Source organism: Chionomys nivalis, chromosome 17 (assembly GCF_950005125.1).
Source record: "Chionomys nivalis chromosome 17, mChiNiv1.1, whole genome shotgun sequence".
Classification (NCBI taxonomy): Eukaryota; Metazoa; Chordata; class Mammalia; order Rodentia; family Cricetidae; genus Chionomys; species Chionomys nivalis.
The window spans coordinates 57,546,247-57,573,021 of NC_080102.1; the positions used below are offsets into that span (position 1 = coordinate 57,546,247).

General features: G+C 46.5%; 1 protein-coding gene and 1 pseudogene across 1 annotated transcript; one reads left to right on the top strand and one right to left on the bottom strand.

Annotated features, from left to right (window-relative positions):
- Positions 1 to 954: 954 nt before the first annotated feature.
- LOC130888425 (ribonucleoprotein PTB-binding 1-like) lies at positions 955 to 3,584 on the top strand (annotated as a pseudogene).
- A 10,431-nt stretch (positions 3,585 to 14,015) lies between these two features.
- Positions 14,016 to 15,758, bottom strand: LOC130888426 (sperm motility kinase X-like). The gene has a single exon (XM_057791320.1). The coding sequence runs from the start codon at positions 15,756 to 15,758 to the stop codon at positions 14,016 to 14,018; it is 1,743 nt and encodes a 580-aa protein (XP_057647303.1).
- Between the last annotated feature and the right edge of the window lie 11,017 nt (positions 15,759 to 26,775).

A 26,775-nucleotide genomic window follows, 5' to 3' on the forward strand; every position in this document is an offset into this window, starting at 1 on the left:
AACACCAAAGTAGTTGAGAATTCAAATGAAAAATTCAGAGCAGACCTCGGTGCTAGGGCAACTCCCAAGTAGCTTTTCTGAGTGTGTTTAGACTCCTTTAGCTCTCATGGCCCCTTAGATGATTTTAGTTCTGGTTTGTGTCTCTGTCCGTGTGGATTCTAAACCTGGTACAGTTGGTGCTGTCCTAGATCCAGGCCTTTAAGAACTTGTGCCTCAGAAATACCAGCCATTGCCACTGCGTTGAGCCATCTCCTACGGCTAAGGCTCTCATTGTTGTCACCGTCTGACCTCCAGTCCCTCAGAGTCACACCCCAACTTCTCCAAAGGTCTCCACTGCCTGTTTGTCCTGCCAGTCGAACCCAAGACCGAACCACAAGATCAGCTATCCACTCCCAGCTCTACGTTTTTAAAGCATTTATCGTTTTAAGTGAGATATAATTTTCTCCCCTCCCCTCCCAACCTCCCCGTTCCCTCTACCCTCTCCCATGACCCCATGCTCACAATTTACTCAGGAGTTGTCTTTTCCTACTTGCCATGTCCATTAGATCCATGTGTGTCACTCTTAGAGTCCTCTCTGTTGTCTAGGTTCTCAGGGTTATGAATGATCAGCTGGGTTTTGATGCTTTCTGCATTCATCCTTTTGCCTACAAATTTCAAGATGTCAATATTTTTTCTGCTGTGTAGTACTCCATTGTGTAAATGTACCACATTTTCTTTATCCATTTTTCAGTCGAGGGTCATTTAGGTTGTTTCCAGGTTCTGGCTATGGCAAACAATACTGTTATGAACATAGTTAAGCACATGCCCTTGTGGTATGATTGATCATCCTTTGGAGATATATATATATCCCAAAAGTGGTATTGCTGGTTCTTGAGGAAGGTTGTTTCCTAATTTTTGGAGAAATCACCATACTGATGCTCAAAGTGGCTGTATCAGCTTGCACTCACACCGGCAATGCAGGAGTGTTCCCTTTACCCCACCGTATACCCACTCCAGAATATTCGGTGTTTGGATCTTGGCCATTCTGACAGGTGTAAGACGTTATATCAGAGTTATTTTCATTTGCATTTCTCTGAAGGCTAAGGATGGTGAGCATTTCCTTAAGTGTCTTCCAGCCATTTTTGATTCATGTGTTGAGAGTTCTCTGTTTAGGTCCATACCACATTTTTTACTGGAATATTGGTTCTGTCGATGACCAATTTCTTGAGTTCTCTGTATATTTTGGAGAACAGTCCTCTGTCTGATGGGGGTGGGGTGGGGTTGGTGAAGATCTTTTCTAAGTCTGTAACTTGCCATTTTGTCTTGTTGACCATGAATGTTCTCTGCTTTACAGAAGCTTCTCAGTTTCAGGACGTCCCATTTATTAACTGTTGCTCTCAGTGTTTGAGTTACTGGGGTTCTATTTAGGAAGTGGTCTCCTGTGTCAGTCTGTTCAAGTGAATTTCCCACATCTCCTCCATGAGGTTCAGTGTGGTTGGTGTCAGGTTGAGGTCTTTGATCCTTCTGGATTTGAGCTTTGTGAATGGCGATAGATATGGATCTATTTTCATTCCTCTACATATTGATATTCAGTTATGCCAGCACCACTTGTTGAATATGCTTTCTTTTTTCTATTTTCTATTTTATTTCTTTGTCAAAAATCAGGTGTTTGTAGGTGTGTGGATTGATATCCATGTCTTTGATTCACTTCCATTGGTCCTCCTGTGTGTTCTTATGCCAGTACCAGGCTGTTTTCAGTATTGTAGCTCTGTAGTAGAGTTTGAAGTCAGGGATTGTGAGGCCTTCAGAAGTTCCTTTATTGTACAGGATTCTTTTGGTTATCCTGGATTTTTTGCTTTTCCATATGAGGTTGAGTATTGTTCTTTTGAGGTCTGTGAAGAATTTTGCTGGGATTTTGATAGACATTGCTTTGAATCTGTAGATTGCTTTTGGTAAGATTGCTATTTTGACTACGTTAATTCTGCCTACCCAAGAGCATGGGACATCTTCCATCTTCTAGTGTCTACTTCAAATTCTTTCTTCAAAGATTTCAAGTTCTTGACTCACTGGCTGCCACTCAACCTGAAGGCGGAGGCCAAAGGGGAAACTTTGTGGACCGCATATCGATGAGCACCTGAACAGGAGCTGCTGTCCTTGGATCCGGAAGAGATCCGGAAGTGCCTGGAACTTACTGAGTGCCGGTTCCATATCAGCCGCCATGATACTGATCCGGGGTCTTCCGGGGGACTTGACCAACCAGGAAGTACACAATCGTCTGAGCGACTACGAACTCAAGGACTGTTGGTGGACGAATACAGTGACAGCTTTCGTGATCCTGCTGAATGGGGAGCAGGCTGAAGCTGCCGTCAAGACCTTCCACCAGAGCCGCCTTCGAGAGTGGGAGCTGTCAGTTCAGCTGCAGCCTACAGATGCTCTCTTGTATGTGGCCAAGCTGCAGCCCAGCCTGACCCAGGCAGTGTGAGGAGCTGGTGTGGCCCTTTGGCAGCCTGGAGCGCTGCTTCGTAGTGTACAGCGAGCGCACAGGCCACTCTAAGGGCTATGGCTTTGCAGAGTACATGAAGAAAGACTCGGCTGCCAGGGCCAAGGCTGATTTGCTGGGCAAGCCACTGGGGCCCCCACACACTGTACGTGCATCGCACAGATGCTGGGCAGCTGCCCCCTGCCTTGTTGCACTCCCGGTGCCTCTGTGTGGACCACCTGCCACCTGGCTTCAATGATGTGGAAGCCAATGCCCACCTTCTGTCAGCTGCCGTGTGGCCAGGGTGGGCAGCTGAAGGGCTTTGCAGTACTGGAGGATGAGACAGCAGAGACGGCAGAGGCTGCAAAACAGCGGGTAGACGGCCTGGCCCTGGGTGGCAGTCACCTTCGTGTGTCCTTCTGTGCTCCAGGTCCTCCTGCCGCAGCATGCTGGCAGCAGAAATTGCTGCCCAGGCCACGACTCTCAATCGGGGCAAGGGATTCCCGCCTGAGCCAAACATCCTGCAGCTGTTGGACAATCTGGGCCCATCTACCTCCCTCCAGCTGCTGCTCAATCCTCTGCTGCATGAGGTGCCAGTGGCCAGCAGAGCCTTTTGGGTGTGCCTCCTCCATGCCACGGCTGAACAGACCTGCCCTGTCCACTGCACTGCTCCAGTTAGCCCTGCACCCCCAGAGCCAGAAGAAACCTGGGATCCTAGGAGACTCCCCTCTGGGTACCTTCCAGGCTGGGGCCCATCCTGTCAATTCCCTCCTTGGGGAGCTGTCTGCAGGTGGTGGTGCTGGCTCTGGAACTGCAACCCGCTGAGGGAAGGAAGCCACAACCCTTACTACCACCACTGCTGGGCCCTTCTGGGGTTACTGGGAGCCCATGAGTCTGCATCCCCCAGCAACCCAGCTCACTCCACACCCAGCCCCTGTGGGGCTCTGAGGCTCCAGTCTTAGTTAGAGGCCTCCTGAAGGACAGTGTGCCTCTGCCAACGACCCCTGGGGTGTCACTGTTGGAGGAGCCCCCAAAGGACTATCGCATCTCCCTGAACCCTTACCTGAATCTACATAGCCTGCTTTCATCCAGCAACCTGGCAGGCAAGCGGACCCGGGGCTGGTGAACATTGTTAAATTTCCAAGTGTTTGTGGGCTCTGGAATTAGCATTGCTGTTGAATTCTAATTTTAAGCCATGGAGATCCGATAAGATACATGGGGTATGTCAAATTTTTTGTATCTGTTGAGGTTTGCTTTGTTACCTAGTATGTGCTCAATTTTTGGGAAGGTTCCATGAGGTGCTGAGAAGAAGGTATTTTCTTTTCTGTTTGGATGGAATGTTCTATGGATGTCTGTTAAGTCCATTTGAGTTATCACGTCTGTTAGAGCCACTCCCAGCTCTAAATCTGCTCTAGGAGGTGACCTTTGACTCTTTTCAGTGCTTTGACCCTGCTCATCTGTCAGGGCTGACGTGGACAGCCTTCTGGGATGGATGGCTGGGAACAAGCCTGCTTTGGTCTCAAGGTAGAGTGGCCTCACAGCAAAACCTGCCTTCAGTCAGGACCAGAAGGGGTTAATCTTAACAAGCCCTGTCTGGAATCTTCTAGGGTGGTTGTACCACTGTAGAGAATTAGACCCTCAGGAAATCCTGGTCTTTATTGTGATAGTCAATGGGAGGCTCCCTCAAGGGACTGAAATGGCTGAGAGGTCTAGTCTCATTCTGGGTCTTTCCTAGTTAGGTTTCCACTGCTGTGATAAACGCCATGACTGATACCAAGTCGGGGAGACTGGGGTTTGTTTTCTACTACACCTCACCGTCCATCAATGAGGAAAGCCGAGGTTCAAAGCTGGAGGCAGGAACTGAGGCAGAGTCCATGGATGAATGCTGCTTACTGGCTTTGTCTCTCTGCCTTTCTGCCTTCCTTGTACCACAAAACCACCTGTCCCAGGATCACATTATCCACCACAATGAGACTAGGCGCCCCTGCATAAGTTAACAATTAAGAACACACCCTGTAGTCATGTCTGCAGGCCAAGCTGGTGAAGGCAACTCTTTGAGGTTCTGTGTTCCCAGGTGTGTCTACTAAATACCTGGGGCTATTACTGCAAGGTTTTATTCGTTTTTGAGAGAAGGTTTCTTGAAGCCCAAATTGGCCTCAAATTCACTATTTAACTGAGGATGACCTTGAACTTCTGATCTTCCTGTCTCTGCCTCTCTAGTGTTGGAGTTACAGGCATGTGCCACCACGCCCGGCTTAGAAATTTTGATTCATCTTTCCAGATACATATTATTCCATAATGTAGGGGATCCCATGGTGCATTTAACTGGCCCTACTTTAAATCTTTTCTTTTATTTACTTATCTATTTATTTTTGCAGTGGGGAGATCATATGGGCAGGACCTTGGGAAGAACTCAAGGATAGGCATGTGCCACCACCCCAGCTTGTGTGGTCATGTGTGTGTACATGTGTGGTCATGTGTGTGGACATGTGTGTTCACGTGTGTGTACATGTGTGGTCATGTGTGTGGACATGTGTGTTCACGTGTGTGTGCATGTGTGGTCATGTGTGTGAACATGTACTCAACTAGTGTGTGATGTCTTTACCTCCTTCTCCCTTTTCTTCCCTCAATCAATCCTTGATTTTGTTTTTTGTCATGCTTTGAGACAGGGTCTTTCTGTAGTCCTGAAACTATATACACTGATCTTGAACCCACAAAGATCTCTTGCTTCTGAGTGCTGGGATTACAGGCTGTGCTGCCATATTCAACTAATCCTGTTGTCTTGTTTTGTGGAGCCAGGATCTTACTATACAGTCCAGGCTGGCATGGAACTTGGAATGTAACTCAGGCTGGCTTTGCATTTATGATCCTTCTGTCTGTCTCCCAGCTGGTGAGATTACAGGCATAGGGCATCACACTGGGTTCTAGGTCCACTTGTTTATTACTTACGACCATGTCTCATATAACCCAGGCTAGCCTCCAACTGGGAAATGTTGAGCCAAGGTTGGCCTGGGAGTTCTGATCCTTCTCCTTCAACTTAAGTTCAAGGTCTAAGTAGTGTAAGGATCATGTCTAAGTGCAGGGATTAAAGCTATGTGTCGCCATGCCCAGCTTGGTACTGTTTTCTTTTATCGTCATTTTGTTATGTGCTTATTTATTTATGAGTGAATATTTGTGGCATGGAGCATATGTGGAAGCCAGAGGACAACCCGAGGGAGTCTGTTCTCACCCCCCACAACGGAGGTCTAGGGGACTGAACTCATCAGGCTTGGTAGCAAGTGCTTTCCCCCACTGCGCCCTTCAAAATTTCTGTATAAAGCCGGATGTGGTAGCATATGTGTGCAATCCTACCACTTAATAGACAGTGTGTCGCTATCTAGTTTGGTCCTAATTTGGAGCTTTTTTTATTTTATTTTATCTATCTACGTATTTTTGCTTTTTCAAGACGTGGTATCTAAGTAGTGATGGAAGCAGTTAGGACTCACTCTGTAGACCAGGCTGGCCTTGAACTCACAGAAATCTGCCTGCCTCGGCCTGCCTCCCAAGTCCTTGTACCACCACCGCCCAGTTAAACAGTTCAGTTTTAAAACACTTTCTTATTTAGAAGCAACTTCAGACTTTGCAAAGGTTGGAAAGAGGGGCGAGGGAGAAGCCTCAGTCAGTAAAATGCCTGCTGTGTAAGCGTGAAGACTGGAGTTCAGATTCCTTCCACCATATAAAAGCTGGGGACAGCGGGGACAGGCGGATCCCTGAAGCTCCTCGCCTAGCCAGTCTGTGAGCTCCAGGTTCAGTGAGAGTCCTTGTCTCAAAATGTAAGCTGGGCAGAGAAGAAGAAGACACCCAAAAGATTCCCTCACTTTCACACACGCATGACCACCTGTGCACACACACATACACACAAGCTAGGCTGCCGCCACATGTCTGAACTCAAAATACTGAGGAAATGGATGCAAGAAAATAAAGACCAGCCTCATTCCATAGTGAGTTCAAGGCCAGCCTGACAACATGAAAATCCAAAAAACAGAAAACAAAACCAAAACCAAAATAAAAAAAAATAAAAAAAATAAAGGAATAAAAAAACTGAAAGGCAGAATAAAGAAGCCCTGTATGGCCGGGTGTTGGTGGTGCACGTCTTTATTCCCAGCACTCAGGAGGCCGAAGCAGGTGGATCTCTGTGAGTTCAAGACCAGCCTGGTCTACAACAGCTAGTTCCAGGACCGCCACCAAAGCTACAGAGAAACCTTATCTTAAAATACCCCGAAGAAGAAGAAGAAGAAGAAGAAGAAGAAGAAGAAGAAGAAGAAGAAGAAGAGGAGGAGGAGGAGGAGGAGGAGGAGGAGGAGGAGGAGGAGGAGGAGGAGGAGGAGGAGGGGGGGGAGCAGAAGAAGGAGGAGGAGGAGAAGGAGGAGGAGGAGAAGCCCTGTATGTACAAAAGTCATTTACATTTCCCTAAACATTTACATTTCTAATCACTTATTTTATATTCCCTGAAACATTCAAATATACATTATAGACATGGTTCTTCATGACAGCAATATTGTCTGCAGAGCAGTTTATCAGCCCAATGGCACAAAAGCCGCTATTATCCTGTAGTTTCTGCTCTGCTGGGGCTCAAACCCAGGGCTGAGGGCAAAAAAGACAAGCATTCTGCTGTTGAATTCCACTTCCGGCTTTTGTTTTGAGATGGGCTCTTAGGCTGCCATTGAGTTTGTGATCCTCCTGCTTGGGCTCCACGGAGCTGGGGTTATAGGCACGTACACCTCGCTAGTGCTTTCCTGTTGCTCTGAGAGTCCAAGGGATCATCAGGAAAGGCATGAAAAGGTCTTTCTTCCTAGACCTCCTCTCCAAATCACAGAGATCCACCTGCCTCTGCCTCTCCAGTGCTGGGATTAAAGACGTGCATCACCCCACCCGGCTCTTTCTTTTATGTGGAGACAGAAAAATCTCACAAATTTTAGACTTGTTGAGCTTGCAAATTAGCCAAGGATAACGTCCAATAAATCTCCCTCCCTCCACTTCCCAAGTACAAGGACTAGAGTGCACACCAACTCACTTGGAAAAAATCTCTCTCTCTTTTCAATTTATAGACGGTAACGGTCAACTTTATTATTTATTTATTTATTTATTTATTTGGAGACTGAGTCTCACTATGTAGACCTGGCACTCACAGAGAGCTATCTGCTACTGCCTCCTGAATGCTGGGATTAAAGGGATGCAACCTCATGCCCTGCCCTCCTTTTGGATATTTTTTTGAGACTTAATTTTTTAGCAAAGGGTGCCTTAGAACTAAAGATTATCCTGGGGCCTGTGGATTGGCTCAGTGGGCATGGTAGTTTGAAAGAGAAATGTCTTCTCTAAATTCATGAATGTAAGTGCTTGGTCCCCAGTTGGTGGTGCAGTTTGTGGAGATTCTGGAACTTGTAGCACAGGAGCCTGTCAGGGGAAGTATGTCACTGTGGGTGGGCTTAGAGAACTTAAAGCCTTGCCCTCTCTACTTACAGATAACTCTCCTCTCTACTTCCTGTGTGTGATGGAGATCTGATTTCTCAGACAACAGGCTCTGTATCAAAACAACCAAAAGCTAGCTCATTTAACAATGACATTTTATTTCCAACATAGAAAACATATACTGTCATGATTGGGGAAGATCAGGGGTTAGCACCAGTAGAATCGATCAAGGTGGCCTTCTTTTCTCCCTAGTGCAGGGCCTTGGCTTCTGAGAGGCGTGTAGTCCCGTGCTGCAGAGAGTTGAGACATCCAGGTGACCCACAGTGCTAACAAAGCTGGGATCACCTTGTCAGCCCACCAACTAAATTCTACTTAACAGTAAGAAGATTCCTCGGGGCTTGGCTTGCTGGGCACTGCCAACCATCTAGCACCAGAGAGGACCACCCAGTGTTCTCAGCAGCAGCATCCTGTCTCATTCTCCTAGGTCTGGCCGGCAGGATGCTCCTGCAGAGGAGGTCAGGTCTTCTACCTGCTTCTTCAACTAACTCTGTGCTGCTTCCTCTTTTCCCTTCTACTTGTTTGTTTCTTTATAGACAGGCTTCTGTGGGTAGCCCAGGATTCCTGGGACAGCAAGTTCTGCAGTTGTAGATCAAGCTGACGTCACAGAGATCTGCCTGCCTCTGCCTCCCGAGTGCTGGGACTAAAGGTCTACAGCACCCCAGGCTGACCTTGTGCTCCCTTACACTATTTTGACTTAAGTGTGTGCAGATGCACTCACACACTATGCTTACACTGTGTATGTGTAGCGGTGTCCGTACACACACACTTGCAGCTCAAGGTATGTGTGTGTAGCACAGGTGTTCGGTGTCAAATGTCAATTCATGGGTGCTGGGCACCTTGTGTTTTAACACAGGCTTTCTCAAGGCCACTGTGGTGGAGATGCATCTGCCTCAAAAGGTGGCACACACCTACAATCTTGGCATTCAGGAGTCAGAAGCGGGCAGATCTCTGTGAGTTCAAGGCCAGCCTTGTCTAGAGAGGAAGGGACAAACAGAGAAACCCTGTCTCCAAAAGAAAAAAACAAAAACAAAAAACAACAGAATAAAAACGGAGATTCACCTGTCTCCATCTCCAGGTGTCGGGGTGGCCAGCTTCAGCAAGCCTGCCGTTCCTTTTCCTTGGATTCTGCACATGAACACATACTAAACAAGGTAACTACACACAGTACAGATAGTCACTGTCAGGCTTCTTGTGCTTCTGAATCTCACCCAGGGCATCGATTTCACATTCTTGTTTAGTGCCAATCGTTTCTCATTATGGACAGCGGGGCCAGGAAGAACCAGCAGTGTGGTTTACGAAGTTTCCTCAGGGACATCCCCTGGGCAGAAATCTATGAAAGCTATTTTCTTCTTTTATTAGGATACTGTAGAAATGGAATGAAGTAAAGAAGGATAAAATCACGTCAGATGGGTACAGAGCAGTGGAAGCCTCCCTCCCCCATCTCTGAGGACACCAAGTCACCCTAGTTTGTGGCAGGATTTGAAGCAGGGACCCCAGGAAACCAGGCTCACTAACACGAAACTGGTACAGAAGTGCCACAAGGGGGCAGCAGAACATCAGAGTTTCTGAGGGGTGGCAGGGCCAGCAGCCTTCCTGCCTTTCTTATTGGCACAGGTGGGGGTCTCCATGGTCCCCAAACCTTCCTGTCAGTGCCTCCCACAGGGCCAGCAGGGAGTTCTTACCCAACAGCTCCTCGGTGCTGTGCACAAGGATGAACTCAATTGGCTCAGGCCAATTCCAGATGTGAGTCACTGGAAATAGCCCTGCACATCTGGATGCTTGATTTTCTTCTCTCTGTCAGAAAGATCTTTTGATTCACGAGGAATATGTGGTTGGAATGGGCTGCTATGTCACTGTTTTCTCAGATTGGGGCATTAAGATTTGGGGATAGGTGCTGTTTGTTTTTAAAATAGAGTGGCATTTCTCCTAGACTGGCCTCCAACCTTCTGTGTTGGAAGATGGCCTGACTCTCTGATCCTGTTGTCTCTGCCCCCCAATACGGGGATTCATGGCATGCTCCACCTGGTTTTATTTTATGCTAAAGAAGTCAGGCCCAGAGCCAGTGTGGATTCTAGGCACACTGAGCATTAGGCTTGTCGTTCACTTTCTGTGTTTTAGAGAGAGAGCCACCAGAGCCTAGGCTACTGTTCCTCATGGAGGCCCGGCTGGCCTTGAATTTATGGCTAGTCTCTAGTCTAAGCCCCAGAGTGCTGGGATTATAGGCATACACCTTCACCCTAACTCTAGCATCTAGTTTTAAGACAAATCCACAAAATCCCTAGAACTGTCTAAATGCGAGGGATAGGAGATTGCCCCAAGGGGTGAGGTGACTAAACCTTCAAGCAGTGGGGGTGAGGATCCATCTTCCTGGTTTCATCAGTCTGAGCTTGGGACATGGGCTGGTTAGGGCTGGTGACTTCCATTTTGTCGCAGGAGGTGCCTAGGGAGTTACCTGTGGGCATCTCGAGGGCTTCTGGTCAGAACACACCTTCAATGCTGTCTGGATACACAGGGGAGAGTCTGGGGACTCTGAGATGATACGGGACTGGGACAGCCTCCTCTTCCTCCCTCCCACCCAGAACTCCGCTCACTAGCTTCAGAAGAAGAGTGGCATCCAGCTACACCCTTTGTGTGTGCAACTTCTAAAGACTCTCAGTCAGAAAAACAGGTCATCTAAAACGGCTAAAAGAAAAGAGAGAGAGAGAGAAAGAAAGCAAGAGAAAAATCAGGGTCAATGGGTAAGATCTGCAGTTCCATCAGGAGGTATTTCTCACTTAAAGAGAGAAGCTAGTCTGAAGCTAGCCTGCCTGAGCTCCAGGTGTGACTTAGTTGGGGTAGCTCTTGCCCACCATGCAGAAACTTGGGTTTGGTTTCCAGAACCAAACAAACCAGGCTTGGTGTGGAATTCCTGTAATCCCTACATTTGTACGCGGAGACAGAAGGATTAAAAGATCAAGGATATCCACCCCTACATAGATGATTTTAAAAGTAAAACTTCTGAAACCCCCTAAGACAAGTTACATACCTATACTACCTACACTCAGTTGGCTGAGGGCAGGAGGATCGACAGTCCTTGGCGGCCGGAACTACATACAGTAAACCGGAGTCAAAACAAGAGGAGAGAAAAAGAAAGGATTCTTCATTAGAAGGAACCAATAGATATGCCACTGTGGGGTTTAAGAGTCATATGCTTTCGCAAAGAAAAAAGACGACCATGAGTACAAGGTACAAACAGTCAGCACTGAAAGGGAAGAGACAAGGACGGGGTTGAAGAACTCTACAAAAGGCAAGTGAGTCTTCCTCCCACCTCTGTTGACGATGCCAGCAATGTGGCTTCTCCAGCCTGAGGGCTGTCGGTAAGAACTCGGCATTGTCACCTCCTGCCATCCAGTTTGCCCTTAACAGTTTTTGAGCCAGAGAGAGGCACACGCCACCCATTGAGGCTGAGGAAAGAAAGGGAGAAGGCAGAGGCTGGCTAGATCCTTTGCAAAGCAGGAGGCCGGGCTAGAAGCAGCTTTTCTAGGCTAGGGTGCTAAAGCCCTGAGTTTTGTTTCAACTAACTAACTTCTGTTGTGTGGTGTCTGTGTGAAGCCAAGAACTCCTGATCAGGATGCATCACCTCCCAGGTACTGCAATCAGACATGTGCCACCGTTTCTGGATTGCTTGCTTCGTTTATATTTTTTGGTTTTCAAGACAGGGTTTCTCTGTGTAGCCCTGGCTGTCCTGGAACTCACTCTGTAGACCAGGCTGGCAGGGAACTCAGAGATCCACCAGGCTTTGCCTCCCAAGTGCTGCACCAACACGACCCGGCTCCACCCGGCTGCTAGCTGTTTCTTGAGACAGACCCTCTGTGTGTGAGGCTAGCTTGGCACTCCCTATATCATGCTGGCCGCGAAGCCTATCATTTTCCTGCCTCAGTTTCTTGAGTACTGAGATGAAATCTAATCCCCATCATCAATGGCTAAGTAATGTTTAAGGCAGGCAGGCATGGGACAAGGCTCAGATATGGAGCTGGTGCCTAGTATGAATGGGCCCTGGATTTGATCACCAGCATTGTATGAAATTGAGCTTGGTAGATGCACTTGGGAGGTAGTAGCAGAAAGATCTGAGTTTAAATACAAACAAATAAAAAAAGATTCTCTAAAACAAAAGAATATGTGACACCCACTTGTAGTTCCAGAACACAAGAAACTGAGGCTAGACGATGCTGGAACTTAAGAAACCAGACTGGACTAGACAGAATGGGGCTGGTTCTCCGGGTTGTCAGAAAGGCTGTCTACAGTTCTAGGTTCACAGTGTGGGGTAGGTTCAGTTTCCAGGGTGTGTGTGTGTGAGGGGGGATACTCCCAGCAGAAAGGGTGGGAGTGACCACTCACCACTGGGGGCAAGGTCTGGAGGGGCTCGAATAAGCCCCACTTCTGCGACAGGAAATGGCAGCTCCTCCAAGGAGAAATGGGGGGATCCAAGTCTGGAGACATCGCCATAAAATTGGGGACTCAGGGGCAGGAGAACAGAGTGGCACCACAAGCCGGAATACCCGCCATCACAACGACATGTGCCGAATGCTCGGGACACATTCTGGAATATAGAAGATACCCAGGATGGTTCTAATTAGGAAGACAGCTGGAGAGATGGACCATAACACCAGTCGCAGTCTTCTTTGGGTCTCTTGCTGTCATAGGTTGACAAGGTCTAGGCAGAAAAACACAAGATGAGATTTTACCAATGTGACTGTGGCATGGATGAGGCAGCTTTCAGGAAGCACAACCCCCCCCCCCCCGCCAACCTCCAAAAGAAGTGGAAAAGCCTGCTTACCTTTACAAGGCTGAGAAAAACAGAAGCCTTCTTATAGAATTTCACTGGCCAGTGCAGACTCAGGCAGACTCAGGCAGGCTGGAGGCAGGAGGCACAGCAGGCTGCTGACCCCTCATTAAGTTTTCGGGGTTCACTCTAAGCTGACACCTACCAGTCCCTCAGGGTGTGGCACATGGTGTAAATGCAGGAGCCAGTGGTCATTGGTGAGAATGGTGGCCTTGAAGGAGCAAGCAGGCAGAGGCAGGAGGTGAGTAGCTGGAAGGCAGAATTGGTGGAGAGGGAGACTCTGCTGCCCTGGGGTCACTCACTCCCCAGCTCAGATTTTCCCAAGCTTTGGGTCTGAGGACTCAAGCAATGGAACTTGCTGGGATGACTTGTGGGGATTCCCTCTAAAGGTTCTTGCAGGAGTCTGCCCTCTAGAGGAGTTGGTCCTACAGGGCTGCTTGCAGGACACATTCTCAACGTGGCAACCCAACTTAGGGCAGGCTGACTAGGAATACTCTCCTTGGGGGAGAGAAGTCTCACCCCATGGAGAAGACTGTGTTCTCTGCCAAGAAACAGGGGGCAAAGGACAGTCACTACCCAGAGCACCACTTCTGATGTTTCCACAGGCAGGGGGAGAGGGCAAGGCTCTACTGTTCCACAAGACAGCCTAGGGCACCTTTGCACCTCAGCCCTAGACACTGAGCTAGACCCTGTGGGAAGCCTACCCTTCCTGCCTGGGATTGTACCTGGAGAGATAGATGTTCTCTGGGGTGGACAGCACTTCCTCTGCAGGTGGGGGCTCTGGCCAGATGGTGTCCTGGGCATCTAACATGGGTCCCCAGGGGGGCTGTCTGAATCTCATCCAGACACATCCCCAACCCGTGGCTCAGAAGCCACGGAGCTGGGGCTTGACCTCTTCCGGGCTTCAAAGAGAAAGGCACAGGAAGGAGACTCTTAGTGACTTCAAAACACACAAGACTTAGTGCACTGCCCTCAGCGCCCAAGTGCCCGACTGGTCCTCCAAGGAATCTTTGCCTCCTTTGGCCTTGCCCCCACCTCTCCCTGCTTGGCTCAGCATCTCTTCTCTCCCCCTGTTGCTCAACAAGCCTGAGGTCACATTTCAGGGGACACCTGGTCTTTCTGAAGTGACAGGTTGTTAAGCTCACAGTGTCCCACGAGTGGACACAGGCATCATTTAATACAAAGGACAGGAGGAAAGGTACAAATCAGATGAAGTGAGAAAGGTGCTCACCTGGTTCTGTGGGTGCCTCTAGGATCTGCTGAGTGTGGAGCCTGGTTCTCATGGGAGGAATGATTTCTCTCTGCAGGAGGCAGGCAGCAACATAGGTGTAGGAAAGCATTGACAATGGTTTTCTTGAGCCTCTTCCAGCGGTGACGCCTCTGGTTTCGGGAGGAAGTTGGCCCGGCATCCTGGGGCTGACCATGGCTGATGGCCTCTTCCTGTCTGGTGGTCACTTCTTCCTGCAGTGTGTCCCCAAGGGAGGAGCCTTTGGGGGTTACACACAGAGCTGTCCCCAGTGAGCTCCAGAGTTTCTCTCCATCATTTGCAGCTTCATTGTGGCCTGCCCCAAGAGAGTGGTATAGAGAGCAGGATGGCTGGGCACTCGCCGTCAGGCTGCCACACAAACCGATCTCCGACTTCGAGAAACTCTTGCTGCTCTCCAGGCTACTGCTCTTCGAGAAACTCTTGCTGCTCTCCAGGCTACTGCTCATGAGGGAATCAGCCACAGGACAGCGCAGGTGGGATAGGTGGGCAGGGTGGATCCTCCTAGGCTGGCAGCACAGGGTGGCAGGCACGCTATGCCTTCTGCCACCCTGCCTGGAATTCTCATCTTCTTTCTCCTGGGGCTCAGATGGCATGATGAAGGTTGGGGGAGTAGGCTCAGCAGCTCTCCCGAGAGTCCCAGAAAAGATGTGAAGATCAGCCAGGCTGAGGACAAGGCCTGGCTCCATGGGTTTTGTGGGTTTCACCCGGTGATGGCAGCAGTCTCCCCTGGGTGCCTGGTGTTGCAGACTCAGGTATGTGGCCATCACCGGATTAAATTTTTGGTCTTCTAGACACTCAGTCATTTCTTCACGTTGGTACCCCATGCCTGCCATGGTGCCGACAATGCTAGGGCTCGGGGTGCCTGGGAGACTCTGGATGGATGCCCGTGCCTGGCTGTCCCTGATCATGGGGCGCCTCAGGATCTGACTGATGGTGGGCCTCCTGTTGGGGCTGATCATGAAGATTTCCACGATGACGTTGAAAATATCAAGTGGGACATGATGAGGAACGCTGAAGTTTGCAGCCAAAATTTGCTGCTTCAAGCCCCTAGAAGAGCTGGCTTGGAACGGAAGGTGCCTGGCCACCATGTAGTAGAGGAGCACGCCTAAGTTCCACATATCGCTGGCATAGCCATCGTATGGCTCCACTCCGAAGAGTTCCGGGGCACAGTAGGCCAGAGTGCCGCAGAAAGGCTTTAGTTTTGTCCCAGGGACAACTCTGACTGCCAGGCCAAAATCACAGAGCTTGGCATTCCCAGAGGCGTCGATCAAGATGTTATTTGGCTTAATGTCCCTGTGGACGATACAGTTGTCGTGGCAGTACTTCACTGCCTGTACTACCTGTGCAAACAGCCTTCGAGCCTCGCACTCCTGTAAGCCTCCCGGTTTGCGAATCTGACGCAACAGGTCCCCCTTTGAGGCGTAATCCATTATGAGATACGTCATCTCCCGTGTCTGCACCTCCTGAAAGAACTTGATTATGTGCGGATGAACGAGGGATCTCATTATATCGACCTCATTGTTGTTCCGGGCACAGTTCCCCTTCCCATTTGCCAGAATCTTCACAGCCACGTAGCTGACAGTGGGCACGTGAAAGGCCAGTTTGACTGTGGCAAAGGCTCCTCGTCCCAGAGTTGTCATCATTTGATAGACATTGCCAAATGTGTCCTCGTCACAGTAGAAGGTCTCTCTGCCCTGCTCCATCGCCAGGTTCTCGTTGAAACAAACGGGAACTTTAAACAGTTTAAATCACACCAATGAGAATGTTTATCACTATGAATTCCTACATTCCAAAGAGAAAAAGAGTTACAGATACTTCAGGCCACCTAACCAGCTACCTCAGTGCTCAGGAAGGGAAGGAAGTACCCAGAAACTGAGAGAATAAAACAAAGGGTCGCAGAAGCTACGAGCCACTGATTGGGAAGGAGAATCATCCTCTTACTTGAGCTGAATGCTCATTGAGAGAGAAGATACTAATAAAATCATATGCATGAGAATTTGATGAGACAACAGAAACCCCCCAAACCCAGAGTGTCTTGGTGGGGAGATGACTCAGGAAATCAGAAGGTTTGCTATTCCGGCAGAGGACCTGTGTTTGGTTCTCAGGACCCAGGTCAGGTGGATCACTGACTCCAGTTCTAGGAGATCCAATACCTGTGACCTCCGAGGGCAATCAAACACATGCGTGAATGATTGCAAGGGCAAACACAGACACACACACACACACACACACACGAGCACAGACACACACACAAACACTTGAGGTCACCTACATGTACACGCACATGTACCATATATAATTTTAAATAGTGATATGAGTCTTTTTGATTAACTTTATTTCTATGACCTGGAAGGAAATAAGAGGGCAACTATCCCTTAGGTGCGGCACTTGAGGACGTTAAGATGTAATGGGATTGCTGCGAGACAGACCTAGAAGAGTACATGCTCCTAACTGCTGGGCCGTCTCTCCAGGCTAACCCACCCATCCCCATGAAGTCTGTATTTGAAAACCCTGAGAGTCCCTCTCATGGACTGGAAAATGTGGATGGAATTGAGAAACATCTTGATATAAATTCAACAAAGAAGATATGATAAAGAACAAGATTGAAATATTTATGAGGAAAGAATCTGCATAGGCAAGCCCAGGAGCAGGCAAAACTACTGATGAATCCTTCCAATCTCTTGAAAACAAATGTCAGTGCTCCTCAATACTCCCCAAAATAGAAAGGTATTTAGCAGTTCCAAACTCATTCATGCCAAAACCAGGAAAACACAATGAAGAAAAATAGAGGCTATTTCCATGATGAACACAGATGTAAAAGTGCTTAATAATACTACTTAATACTTTTCACCAAATTCACATAAGTCAGGCCATACTTCATGGTTAAAATATGCTCACACGGATTCTTGCAAGGATAGCTCTACATATTCAGCCTGACAACAGAACTTTTAAACAGAATTAAGGGCAAGAATGCCACAGTCATACAAAGGACGGCCATAGAGAAGGATGAAACTGTGGGGCTCTCAAGAACATGGTTGTCACTGGAGAAGATCGCTCTACATGGGAAAAGCCAGTCCTTCAAATGTGTCACTTTTCTTCTCTCATATGTGGAACTTGGGAGCAGGAGGAGGTCCTCAACATAAGAGGGGGGTCCTAGGAATGTGGGGGAGGTCGTGTGAGTAGAAAGCATAGCAGCGTGGGTTAATCACATGATCCAGTGCTCAGAATGCATTAGAGATGTTCCTGCGATTGCCACGACTAAATTGTTCCTATGATATGGTACGCCATAACAAGGAAAGGCTTGAAATGAGAAAAGAGAGATGGACCAAGGAACACATAACAAAAGTAAATGAAGAAGGAAAACTAAAGACAGAGGTTCTGGAGAGAGGAGTTAGTGTTTCACAGCACTTCCTGCTCTTTGAGAACCCTGGTTCGAGGCCCAACACACATGGTGCTCGCAATGAATTGTTACTCGAGTCCTAGCTAATCTGTCTTCTTCTTGTGACCTCCACAGGTGTGAGGCTCATGGTACACACAGAGACATGAAAACAAAATACTCATACACATAAAATAATAATATTAAAAATTATGCCCCAAGAAGCACAACTTAAAATTGAAAACTCCCTGGCTGTGGTGGCATTTGCCCGTAATCCCAACACTCAGAAGGCAAAGCAGGTAATCTTTTAGTTTGAGGCCAGCAATATCTAAAGATGAGTTCCAGGAAAGCCAGAGCTACAGAGAGAATTTCTGTCTTGAATTCTCCTTCCATACATCCAGAAAATAAACAGAGTAAAAAAAACAAAAAACAAAAAACAAAAAACAAAAAACAAAAAAACCCACAAAAATGTAAGCTCATAAATCAAGCCAGAAAATGAATAAATACACAGAAAACAACAACAACAATCAAAGGCATCAAAGCTGGAGGGACACTCACTATGTTGGAGTCCAGCAGCTCTTGAAAGTCCAAGCAGTCTCTTTCACCAGCACAGAGCTCCAACCTTTTCCACCTCACGAACCCGCTTGTACTGTAAGGAGAGGAGGCAGCCTCAGCCAGAGCTGTGAGGGCACAGGGGTCTGTCATTGTGAGGTCAGAGCAAGAAAAGGACAAATGGTGGCTTTCCACAGCTCACTCATTTCTTCCCATTCTGTCACCAATACAGGAAGGCTGAGTGAAAAAATGCGAACACGGAGGGACTTGGAAGGGGTGGGCAGGAGGCAGGAGGTTAGGGGAATGTTGCTTTTTCCATCTCTCCTCCCTAAGAAGCAGCTTCTGCCTTGCTCCATTCTCCTCACTACTCCTTTTCCCCTTCTGTTTCTGTCTCTCTCTGCCTCTCTGCTCTTCTCGTCATTCCCCTTCCCTCCATAACCACTAAATAAATATCCAACTTCACTCTGCAAGGCGTGCCTATCCATCTGTCTCAACAAGCTGAAATAAGAAAAGAAAAGAAAAACAAAGAAACTCAGGGAGTGGAGTGAGCAACTAGTCGATAAGAATTAGCGAAGGGAGAACAAAGTAGCCAGCAATGTAGGTAGAGAGGGATGCAGGAAGTTGTCGAAGGCACTTAGCAATTCGGGGTCTTTTTAGTTTGGGATGAGTGAAGAGATGCTTCTCTTGCTGGGTCTCTGTCCAAATAGGAAAGTAGATTGGTTGCTTCTTGGCCTCGCTGAGCTAACAGGTTATCACCCCAACATCTGACTCCCAAGTCTTTATTGGTAAATAGAACTAAAGAGGCTTAGTTAAAACTTACGTTTGGTGACTGTGGCCAAGCTGGTACCAGCGGGACCAGAAATCCCACTAGGCCTCAGCCTGTGTGGTGAGGTGTTGACTGTCGGGCCCTGGGGAGAAGATAGTAATTAAAATACAGGTAGATTCAGGTTAGGCCATGAAACTGACAGAAAAACAAGAAAAGACTCTAAAAGGTGAGCTCTTGGCTTTTTTTTATTGGTTTGTCAGGACGGGAATCTCTGTTTAAACAATCATGACTGTCCTGGAACTCGCTCTGTAGACCAGGCTGGCCTCAAAGTCACAGAGGTTCAGCTGCCTCTGCCTACCGATTGCTGGGATTGAAGGCATGCACCACTGTGGCCCGGCACATGGCATTTGTTAAAGCTAGGAAAGTTGAGGCAGGAGGACCAGCAGTTCAGGTCATCTTTGGCTACACAGTGGTCTTGAGGCCAGCCTGTGCTACAGGAGACCCTCTCTCACCAAATCAAAAAGCAAAAGCAAACAGAAGAGCAAGGACTGCTTTTGTCTTGTACATGAATGAGGTTCCCAGTATTTCAAAAGTAACCTTGCCTGTGAGACACAGAGCATGGACACAAGTGTGTCCATGAGTGTGACATCAACACCTGAGGCGGGAGGGCAGCGATCAGCCTTTTTGTGTTCTTGAAGCTATGCTGCCTTCACCTCGCCTAAGTAGTCAACAGATTTACCCTTTAAAAGGACCTCACAGGACCCGCCAAGAACCAGCTATGGGGCATAATCCAAAGAAACTGAATGGAAGTTAACGAGATTTCAAGCAGGATGTTTGTTCTGTCAATAGAACGTTCACACCCCTAAGGCATTGCATGTGCACACATTACACACTTAGTTACTGGCTAGCAGCTCTCTGAGGTCGAGGCCAGCCTGGTCTACAAACCAAATTCCATAACAGCCAGAGCCACACTGAGAGGATCCCTGTCTGGAAAAATAAAAGATGAGATGAAAGAGTTTTCCTCTAGCCCAGGCTTGTGATAATCAGATAAAGACAGACCTTGTCAACAAAATGTCCCCTTGTTTCTTCCAAAAGGACAGGTATTTGGGGTGGGTCTCTGGAGTGCTGGGCAGAACATCCCAGCACTAGGTAGTTTTGTTCTAGAACGTGTTCCTTGAGGTCTCTGGCAAGCAGAACTGATCCTTTGCTTCCAAATGATTATTGCCCCCACCTCTGTGCCTGATAACACACGAGCTTTAGTACTGCAATCGCCCTCCCCCCTGATAGAAAATGAAAACGTCCCACAAAAGGCCATTTTCAGGCACCCAGAAGGACAGAAGATGATGGAGGGACCTGGTGTGCTATGTCCCACCAAGGAAACTTCCTCTCTTCCTCAAAGAACAGCTTCTTTTTAGACTTTCACTTATTCTGTTCTTGAATCCTTTTCAGCTGCCCTGTTCCATCACTAGCATCACAAAATGGTATCTACCTCTTACCTCTGGCCCCCTCCATCCCTGACTTTGAACTGCCAGGAATATCCTAAGGTAACCACTTTGGAGGAGGCTTTCTGCTAGAGCACAGGCAGACATCCATTGGTGCCCTTCCTTAGGACACCATCCTGTGTCCCTGTCAGTCCTCTGGACAGGAGTCCACATGACTTGTCCTGGACTCGGAAAGTACCTGACTGAGTTAATAAGTGAGAACACCAAGGGACTTGGAAAGGGTGGGCGGGAGGCAGTGAGATCAGGGGAATGTGGTCAAAGCTTTCCATGTGCGTAGGTAAATGTCACTGTGAGAATACTCATGTTGTAGAGTCAATGTAAACAAATGTTTTAAAATGGTGAACGAAGGAATGAACCCAGAGAAAATATTAAAACTAAAGATTAAAATAGAGTAAACATCTAATTGATGCAGATAATAAAAATTGCCACAAATTATACCCCAGACTGAGGAAGAAAGAAAGGAAGAAAGGGTTATTTTCAATCCTGGAAACCCAAACCTCTAAACCCCAAATCTGTGACCTTAGAAGGAAACTCACTGTGTTCAGATTCAACAGTTCATGAATATCCACCAAGTGCGACCAGCTCACTTCTATCTAAATCACTGTTTCAACTGAAGATCAGCCTCTGAACTGTAAGGAGAGGAGGCAGCCTCAGCAAGAGCAGTTAGGCAACAGGGTTCTGTCATTGTGAGGTCAGAGCAAGAAATGGACCAATGACGGCTGGCTTAGATCACTGGTTTTCTTCACATTCTGTCCCTAAGTACAGGAAGGCTGCCCTGGTCAGTTGTATCTTACTTTGATTCTTTCTCAGTGGCTGGGTAACTGGATAGCTTTCCCAAGCATCCTCCTCTCCTTGTTCTCTTGCTCTTTCTCTGTTCCTTTCTCTATGATTTCTCCTTCCATTTATACTCTCTGTGCGACTGATCAACATATCCTTTCTCCTGCCTTTTGTTTGGCCATTAAAATTTTCATTAGCCCACCAGGTGTTAGACAGGCACAGCATCACAGCTTCGCATAGTTCAACAAGTACAACCTAAACAGAAGTCACACACCTTAAAATAATATTCTACAACACCCCATGACCTACCTTTTCCTTCTGGGTTTATTTACCAGGTTTTCCCCAACTTTGAAACATGGCCACATGCTAGGGATCAGAGTCCAAACACAGGATCCTTCCTTTGGGATTACACATCCAAACCCTAATAGAAACCCTTTCCACTTTAATAATCACAGTAGGTGGAATCATGTGAATTATAACAGGCTCTGGATGTTGTCCTTCACCGGGTATGGATACTGTATACTTGTCAGGAGCCATTTTCCCAAAGATGATATCAGGGACCATTGTCCTAAGAATATTTGTAGAAAGCCCCACTCCCTTGAGAGCTGTTTGCTAATGGAACCTGCCTCACATCCCAACTATCTTGATAGAAGGGATCATTGTCCTAAGAATATTTGTAGAGAGCCCCCACATCCCAACTACCTTGAGGGCTGGTTATTAAGCGGAGTCACAAAAAGAATATTTCCACCTACCAGGTGTGCTGAATAGTGAATTTTGCTACTTTGGCAAAGACCCCCACCCCAAACCAGGTTCCTCATCCAGGGGCTATATCAGCCACTGCCATTACACTAATAAATGGAAGCTTTGACAAAAGAATTTTGCTTGGCCTCGTTTCTCTCTCTCTCCCCCATGTTCTTTCAGACCCTGGAATAACTGGACCTGTTGCGTGGGTATAGAGGCGCCCGAACAGGGACCTGAAGAATGGCCAACTGTTGGATGGAAGTGCAGTCCTGGGACGACAAAAAGAAAGAAAAGAAGGTTCTGCCGGCTGTAGGACTCGGACAGATCTGCAGGACGAGGCAGGCGCAGGTTCACTGTCGCCCAATAGACACGGGACAGTCAATTTCAAAGGAAGAGAAATTCATACAAGAATTTAAATAAGCACCCAGAGAGAGAGGAGTAAGAACTAAAAAAAAAGATTTAGTAGACTTCTTTTAATTTTATTGATAAAAAATGCCCTTGGTTGGTGTTGACAGGGCCAGAAATTCACCCCCAGACATGGGGCAGGCATTCGGTAAACAGGATGTGTTTGCTTGTGGACTCAAAAGGGAGTCCCTCGAGATGTGAGAAGTAAGGGTACAACCCACACAACTACGTCTGCCAAGCAGGCTGGCTGCCAGGCCTAGAGAGCCTATGTCTTAACCCCCTGCCATAGAGAGCCAAAGCTGCCAGGCTGGTTTGCTATAAAGGGAACTAGACTCAGAAAACTACAGCTTCAGGACAGTAAAAGGAGGTTAAATATGCTTCTTATCCATTTTATAATTTTGCTTCTTGGTCAAAAGTCTTTAGTTTGTAGGCGTATAAATTTATATCCAAGGTAGATTAATTTCAGTACTGTGGTTCTTTAGGAAAGTTTTCAAATCAAAGATTGTAATACATTCAGAGGATTTTAACATTGTTTAGGATATCCTGAGTTTTTATTTAATTTTCATAAAGTTGAGGATTGTTCTTTTGAGTTCTATGAGAAATTTTGCTATAATTTTAATGAACTTTTACATTAAATCTGTAGGTGAGTTCTTTGAAGAATGTTGCTATAATTTTAATGGACATTTACACTGAATCTGTAGATTGCTTTCAGTGAGACTGTCATTTTTGCTGTGTTGCTTCTACTTTCCCAAATATATAGGAGATCTTTTTAGTTTCTAAAGTCTAAATTTATTTTTCTTAAAAGAGTTGAAGTTCTTATCATACAAAATTTTCCATTTGTATGGTCCGCTCTTGGGTGGGAGTCGAGCTGTCTCAGCTTGTGGTCCTTTCCTGCTGCCAGGTGTTGCTTCAGAGTGGACTGCTGAGACTCAAGCCTCTTACTAAATTTATCGAGGGCCAGAGTTATGCTCTAACAAGTGACAATGGTTAAAAATAAAAAACATTTCCCCCTTCACAAGCAGAGATAACAGGACCCAAGCTTCAGTCCTACTTGCTTAGAGTTACTCCAAGATATTTTGTCGTATTCATGGCTATTTAGAAGGACGATGTCTCATTTATCCTGGTGTAAAAGAGATACATTTGGGTTGTTTTCAGATTCTGGCTATGATAAAGTAATTCTACTGTAAGCATAGCTGAGTGTCAGGAGCCATGTCCCCCCAAATTATTATAGGAAGCACCGCCGTGAAGAGTTTTGCAGAGAGCTCTACTTCTCAATTGTACTGAGAATAGTCTTATTGACAAAGCCTATCCCACACCCAAATTAACTGTTAATAGAGAGCTATCTGTTAGCAGAACCCGTCTCACATTCCAAATTATCTAGAGAACTAGGTGGGTCAACTTGTGACTTCCTGACCAGGGAATCATGACCTGACCGATCGTAACCTCTTGGCCTACGTGACTGGCGTGGACCACGTGGCAAGATACTGTGCCCTAGCCCCCCAAGCTCCTCATCCAGGAGCTATATAAGCTGTAACCATGACTCTAATAAACGGAGGCTTCGACAAATATGCTTAGCCCATACCTCTTATCAGGCCATGTCTTTCAGGTGGTACCTCTCCGTGACCCTGGAATAACTCACCAGCCAGGCAGGTTACAGACCCTAGACAGAGTAACCCTTCAAGGTGGTCGACAGCTGAGCACATGTCCTTATGGTATGGTTGAACAACTTTTGTATTTAGGCCCAAAAGGAGTATTGCTGAGTTTTAAAGTAGATATTGGCCTATTAAAAATAAATAGCCATAATGAGGGCCCCCCAGTGCTGGGGAGACTCTCAGTCAGGTCTCGGGATAGCAGGACCCCCAGTGACTCACGGGAGACCGTCCTTGCTGTGGTCACACAGGGCTTTGGTTGATGGGATGGGATGGGGGCCGGTACACTGGGGCCCAGTCTCATGGCCCACGCAGGGGAGGAGTTCGACCCCGAGTGACCGGGAGAAGGAGTTTTTGAGGGAAGAAGCCGCGGCCCAGTAATCCAGAGAATTCATGGAAAGTTCCAAAAATCCAGTGATGGTCACAAGGGGGCAATTCCCTGCCTCTCAGAACCACTCCCAGGGTCCTGATCAGCTAGTTCCTAGAACAGTATGGTGATGGTCGCAAGGGGGAGACTCCCTGTTTCTGGGGATTGTTGTAGGGATTGCGGTCTGGCTTTGTCTTCAGCTAGTTCCTGAAACACAGTCGCTGAGCTGGCTGGTGCTGGATTTTTGATTCTTCTCTTCCTGCTAGGGCGGGGGTCTGGATTTATCTAGGTCTTTTTTTTTTTTTTTTTTTTTTTTTTTTTTGGTTTTTCGAGACAGGGTTTCTCTGTGGCTTTGGAGCCTGTCCTGGAACTAGCTCTGTAGACCAGGCTGGTCTCGAACTCACAGAGATCTGCCTGCCTCTGCCTCCCAAGTGCTGGGATTAAAGGCGTGCGCCACCATCGCCCGGCTTATCTAGGTCTTTCAATACTATGTATGATCCAAAAGTGGCTGTGCCAATTTGCACTTCCAGCAATGGAGTTTTTTCTTTACCCACATTTTCTTAAGTATAAACTGTTAGTAGTAATTTTTAACCTTGGTCATTTTTACAAGGATCAGATGAAATCTCAGCGTTTTGATTTGCATTTCTCTCATGGGTAAAGGATTTTATGTTTGAACATTTTTTAAGTGTCTCTCAGTCATTTTTAATTTTGTCTGTTGAGAGTTTTCAGTTTAGGTCTGTAACATATATTTTTATTGGATTAATTTTTGATAAGTAATTTCCTGAGTTCTTCATATGCTTTTGGAGTGTGTTTATGATAAGTAAAGATCTTTTCCCACTCTATAGTCTTGTTATACAGAAGTTTCTCAATTCAGGAGATCTAATTTATTATTTCTCTCAGTGTTTGTGCCACTGAGGCTGTGTTTGAGATGTGGCAAAGCGTACTTCTAATTTTTTCTCTGTGAGGTTCAATGTAACTTTTATATGTTGAGGCCTTTGACTCACTTAAACTTGAATTTTATACACGGAGATGGATGTGGATCTGTTTTTATTCTTCTACATGTTGATGTCTATTGAGGCCCAAATCTTTAGTTAAAATGCTTCCTTTCCCCATTTTCCTATCTGCAGGCAGACTTACAACTGAAGAGGAGGATAGCTTATAAACTTTTAATTAGATATTCAATGGTTAAAGCCCTGGTTACATTATTTTTATGGGAGACCTTGAGCCACTAGGTAATTTTCTTACAAAAAACAATGAGCCTGTTTCCAGTAGAGAGCTTATAAAAGCTGCCTAGCAGGTACTCAACAAGTAAAGTATAAATCACAGGTAAAGTATACAATAATCAACAAATACAGTGTATTACAGCTATGGCAAGTGTGTGTGTTAAATGTAAAACCTATCTACAACAGTTTTATGAAAAGGCAAAATGCTTTTTATGGCTCAACCTTCCGAGTTTTGCCAGTTAAGATATTAAACTCTTAATTTAGAACAGTAGCCTGTCTGGTACAAAAGGGCAGAGGAAAATCTGGAAGATGCTTTGACAGAATATTGACTATGATCAACGTTTCTTATACTAAACAACAAATTCATTGATAATTTTAAGATGGATTCCTGGACAATTGTGTTTGCTCAATTAAAGGCCAGAACAATAATCTTTTCCAAGATGATCATTGCTACAATTCACACAACCGTATTTTGCTAATGTTGTAGCTATAAATCCCTTAAAAGATTTTATACTAAATTTTACAAATGACTCTTCCAATGCAAGAACTTCATATATGGTTTATAATAAAAAAATTATGGATAATACCAAGGCTCCTTAAAAGCAACATATATAACTTGCAAACAGATCCTGATGCAAACAGGTCTGACATGATGACACCAAGCTGACCTTTACTAAGGCAAGGTAAAAAAGCCTCTGCAATGAATTTTGAAAAGACCTGCCCTATATATATTTGGGGTCGAGGATATGTTTATGGCTTTTTTTTACAGAAAGAAAATAAAAGCTGGCCCCGATGATGTCGTAGCTGCAAACACACCATAAAGGAGTTCCAGAAATGAGCTGGAAGGGAATCCTTGATCCAGTCCTTCCCTGCCCCCATGGAGAGGAGTGCCTGATAACAGGATCCACTACACCTCTCTACAGGGTGTCATTCTGCATCCAGAGAGTCCAAACAAAGCTTGAGATAATTGTCAAGATGTGTTTCAGGTAGCTGAATCCAGCTCCCCTCATCCAGGAATCCCACCTGTCCTGAAGCATAACTGCTGAGCTGCTTCCAAACCTGGGAGCAGACACAGATGCCCTGCTGAGATGACCTGACCATTGAGACTACAATTTTCTGCAGTTTAAATTCTGTTTGTTTTGGAGCTAAGATGCAGACTAAACATCTGACTGTTTTAATCTTTGGGACACAGAACTCATTTTGATTAAAATATTAACCCCTCTTCATGTAGAAGGGGGAAGATTGGGGTTTTAACTGTTGCTCAGAGACTGGAACTGGTGGTGTTTAACAACAATGTCTGTCATTGTGCTCCTACTGGAATTGACCTAATGATATTTGTAACTGCTTATAGATGCTGGGAAA

Coding starts and splice junctions, on each gene's coding strand:
- LOC130888426 (XM_057791320.1), bottom strand. CDS start 15,758: ATGGAGCAGGGCAGAGAGACCTTCTACTGTGACGAGGACACATTTGGC.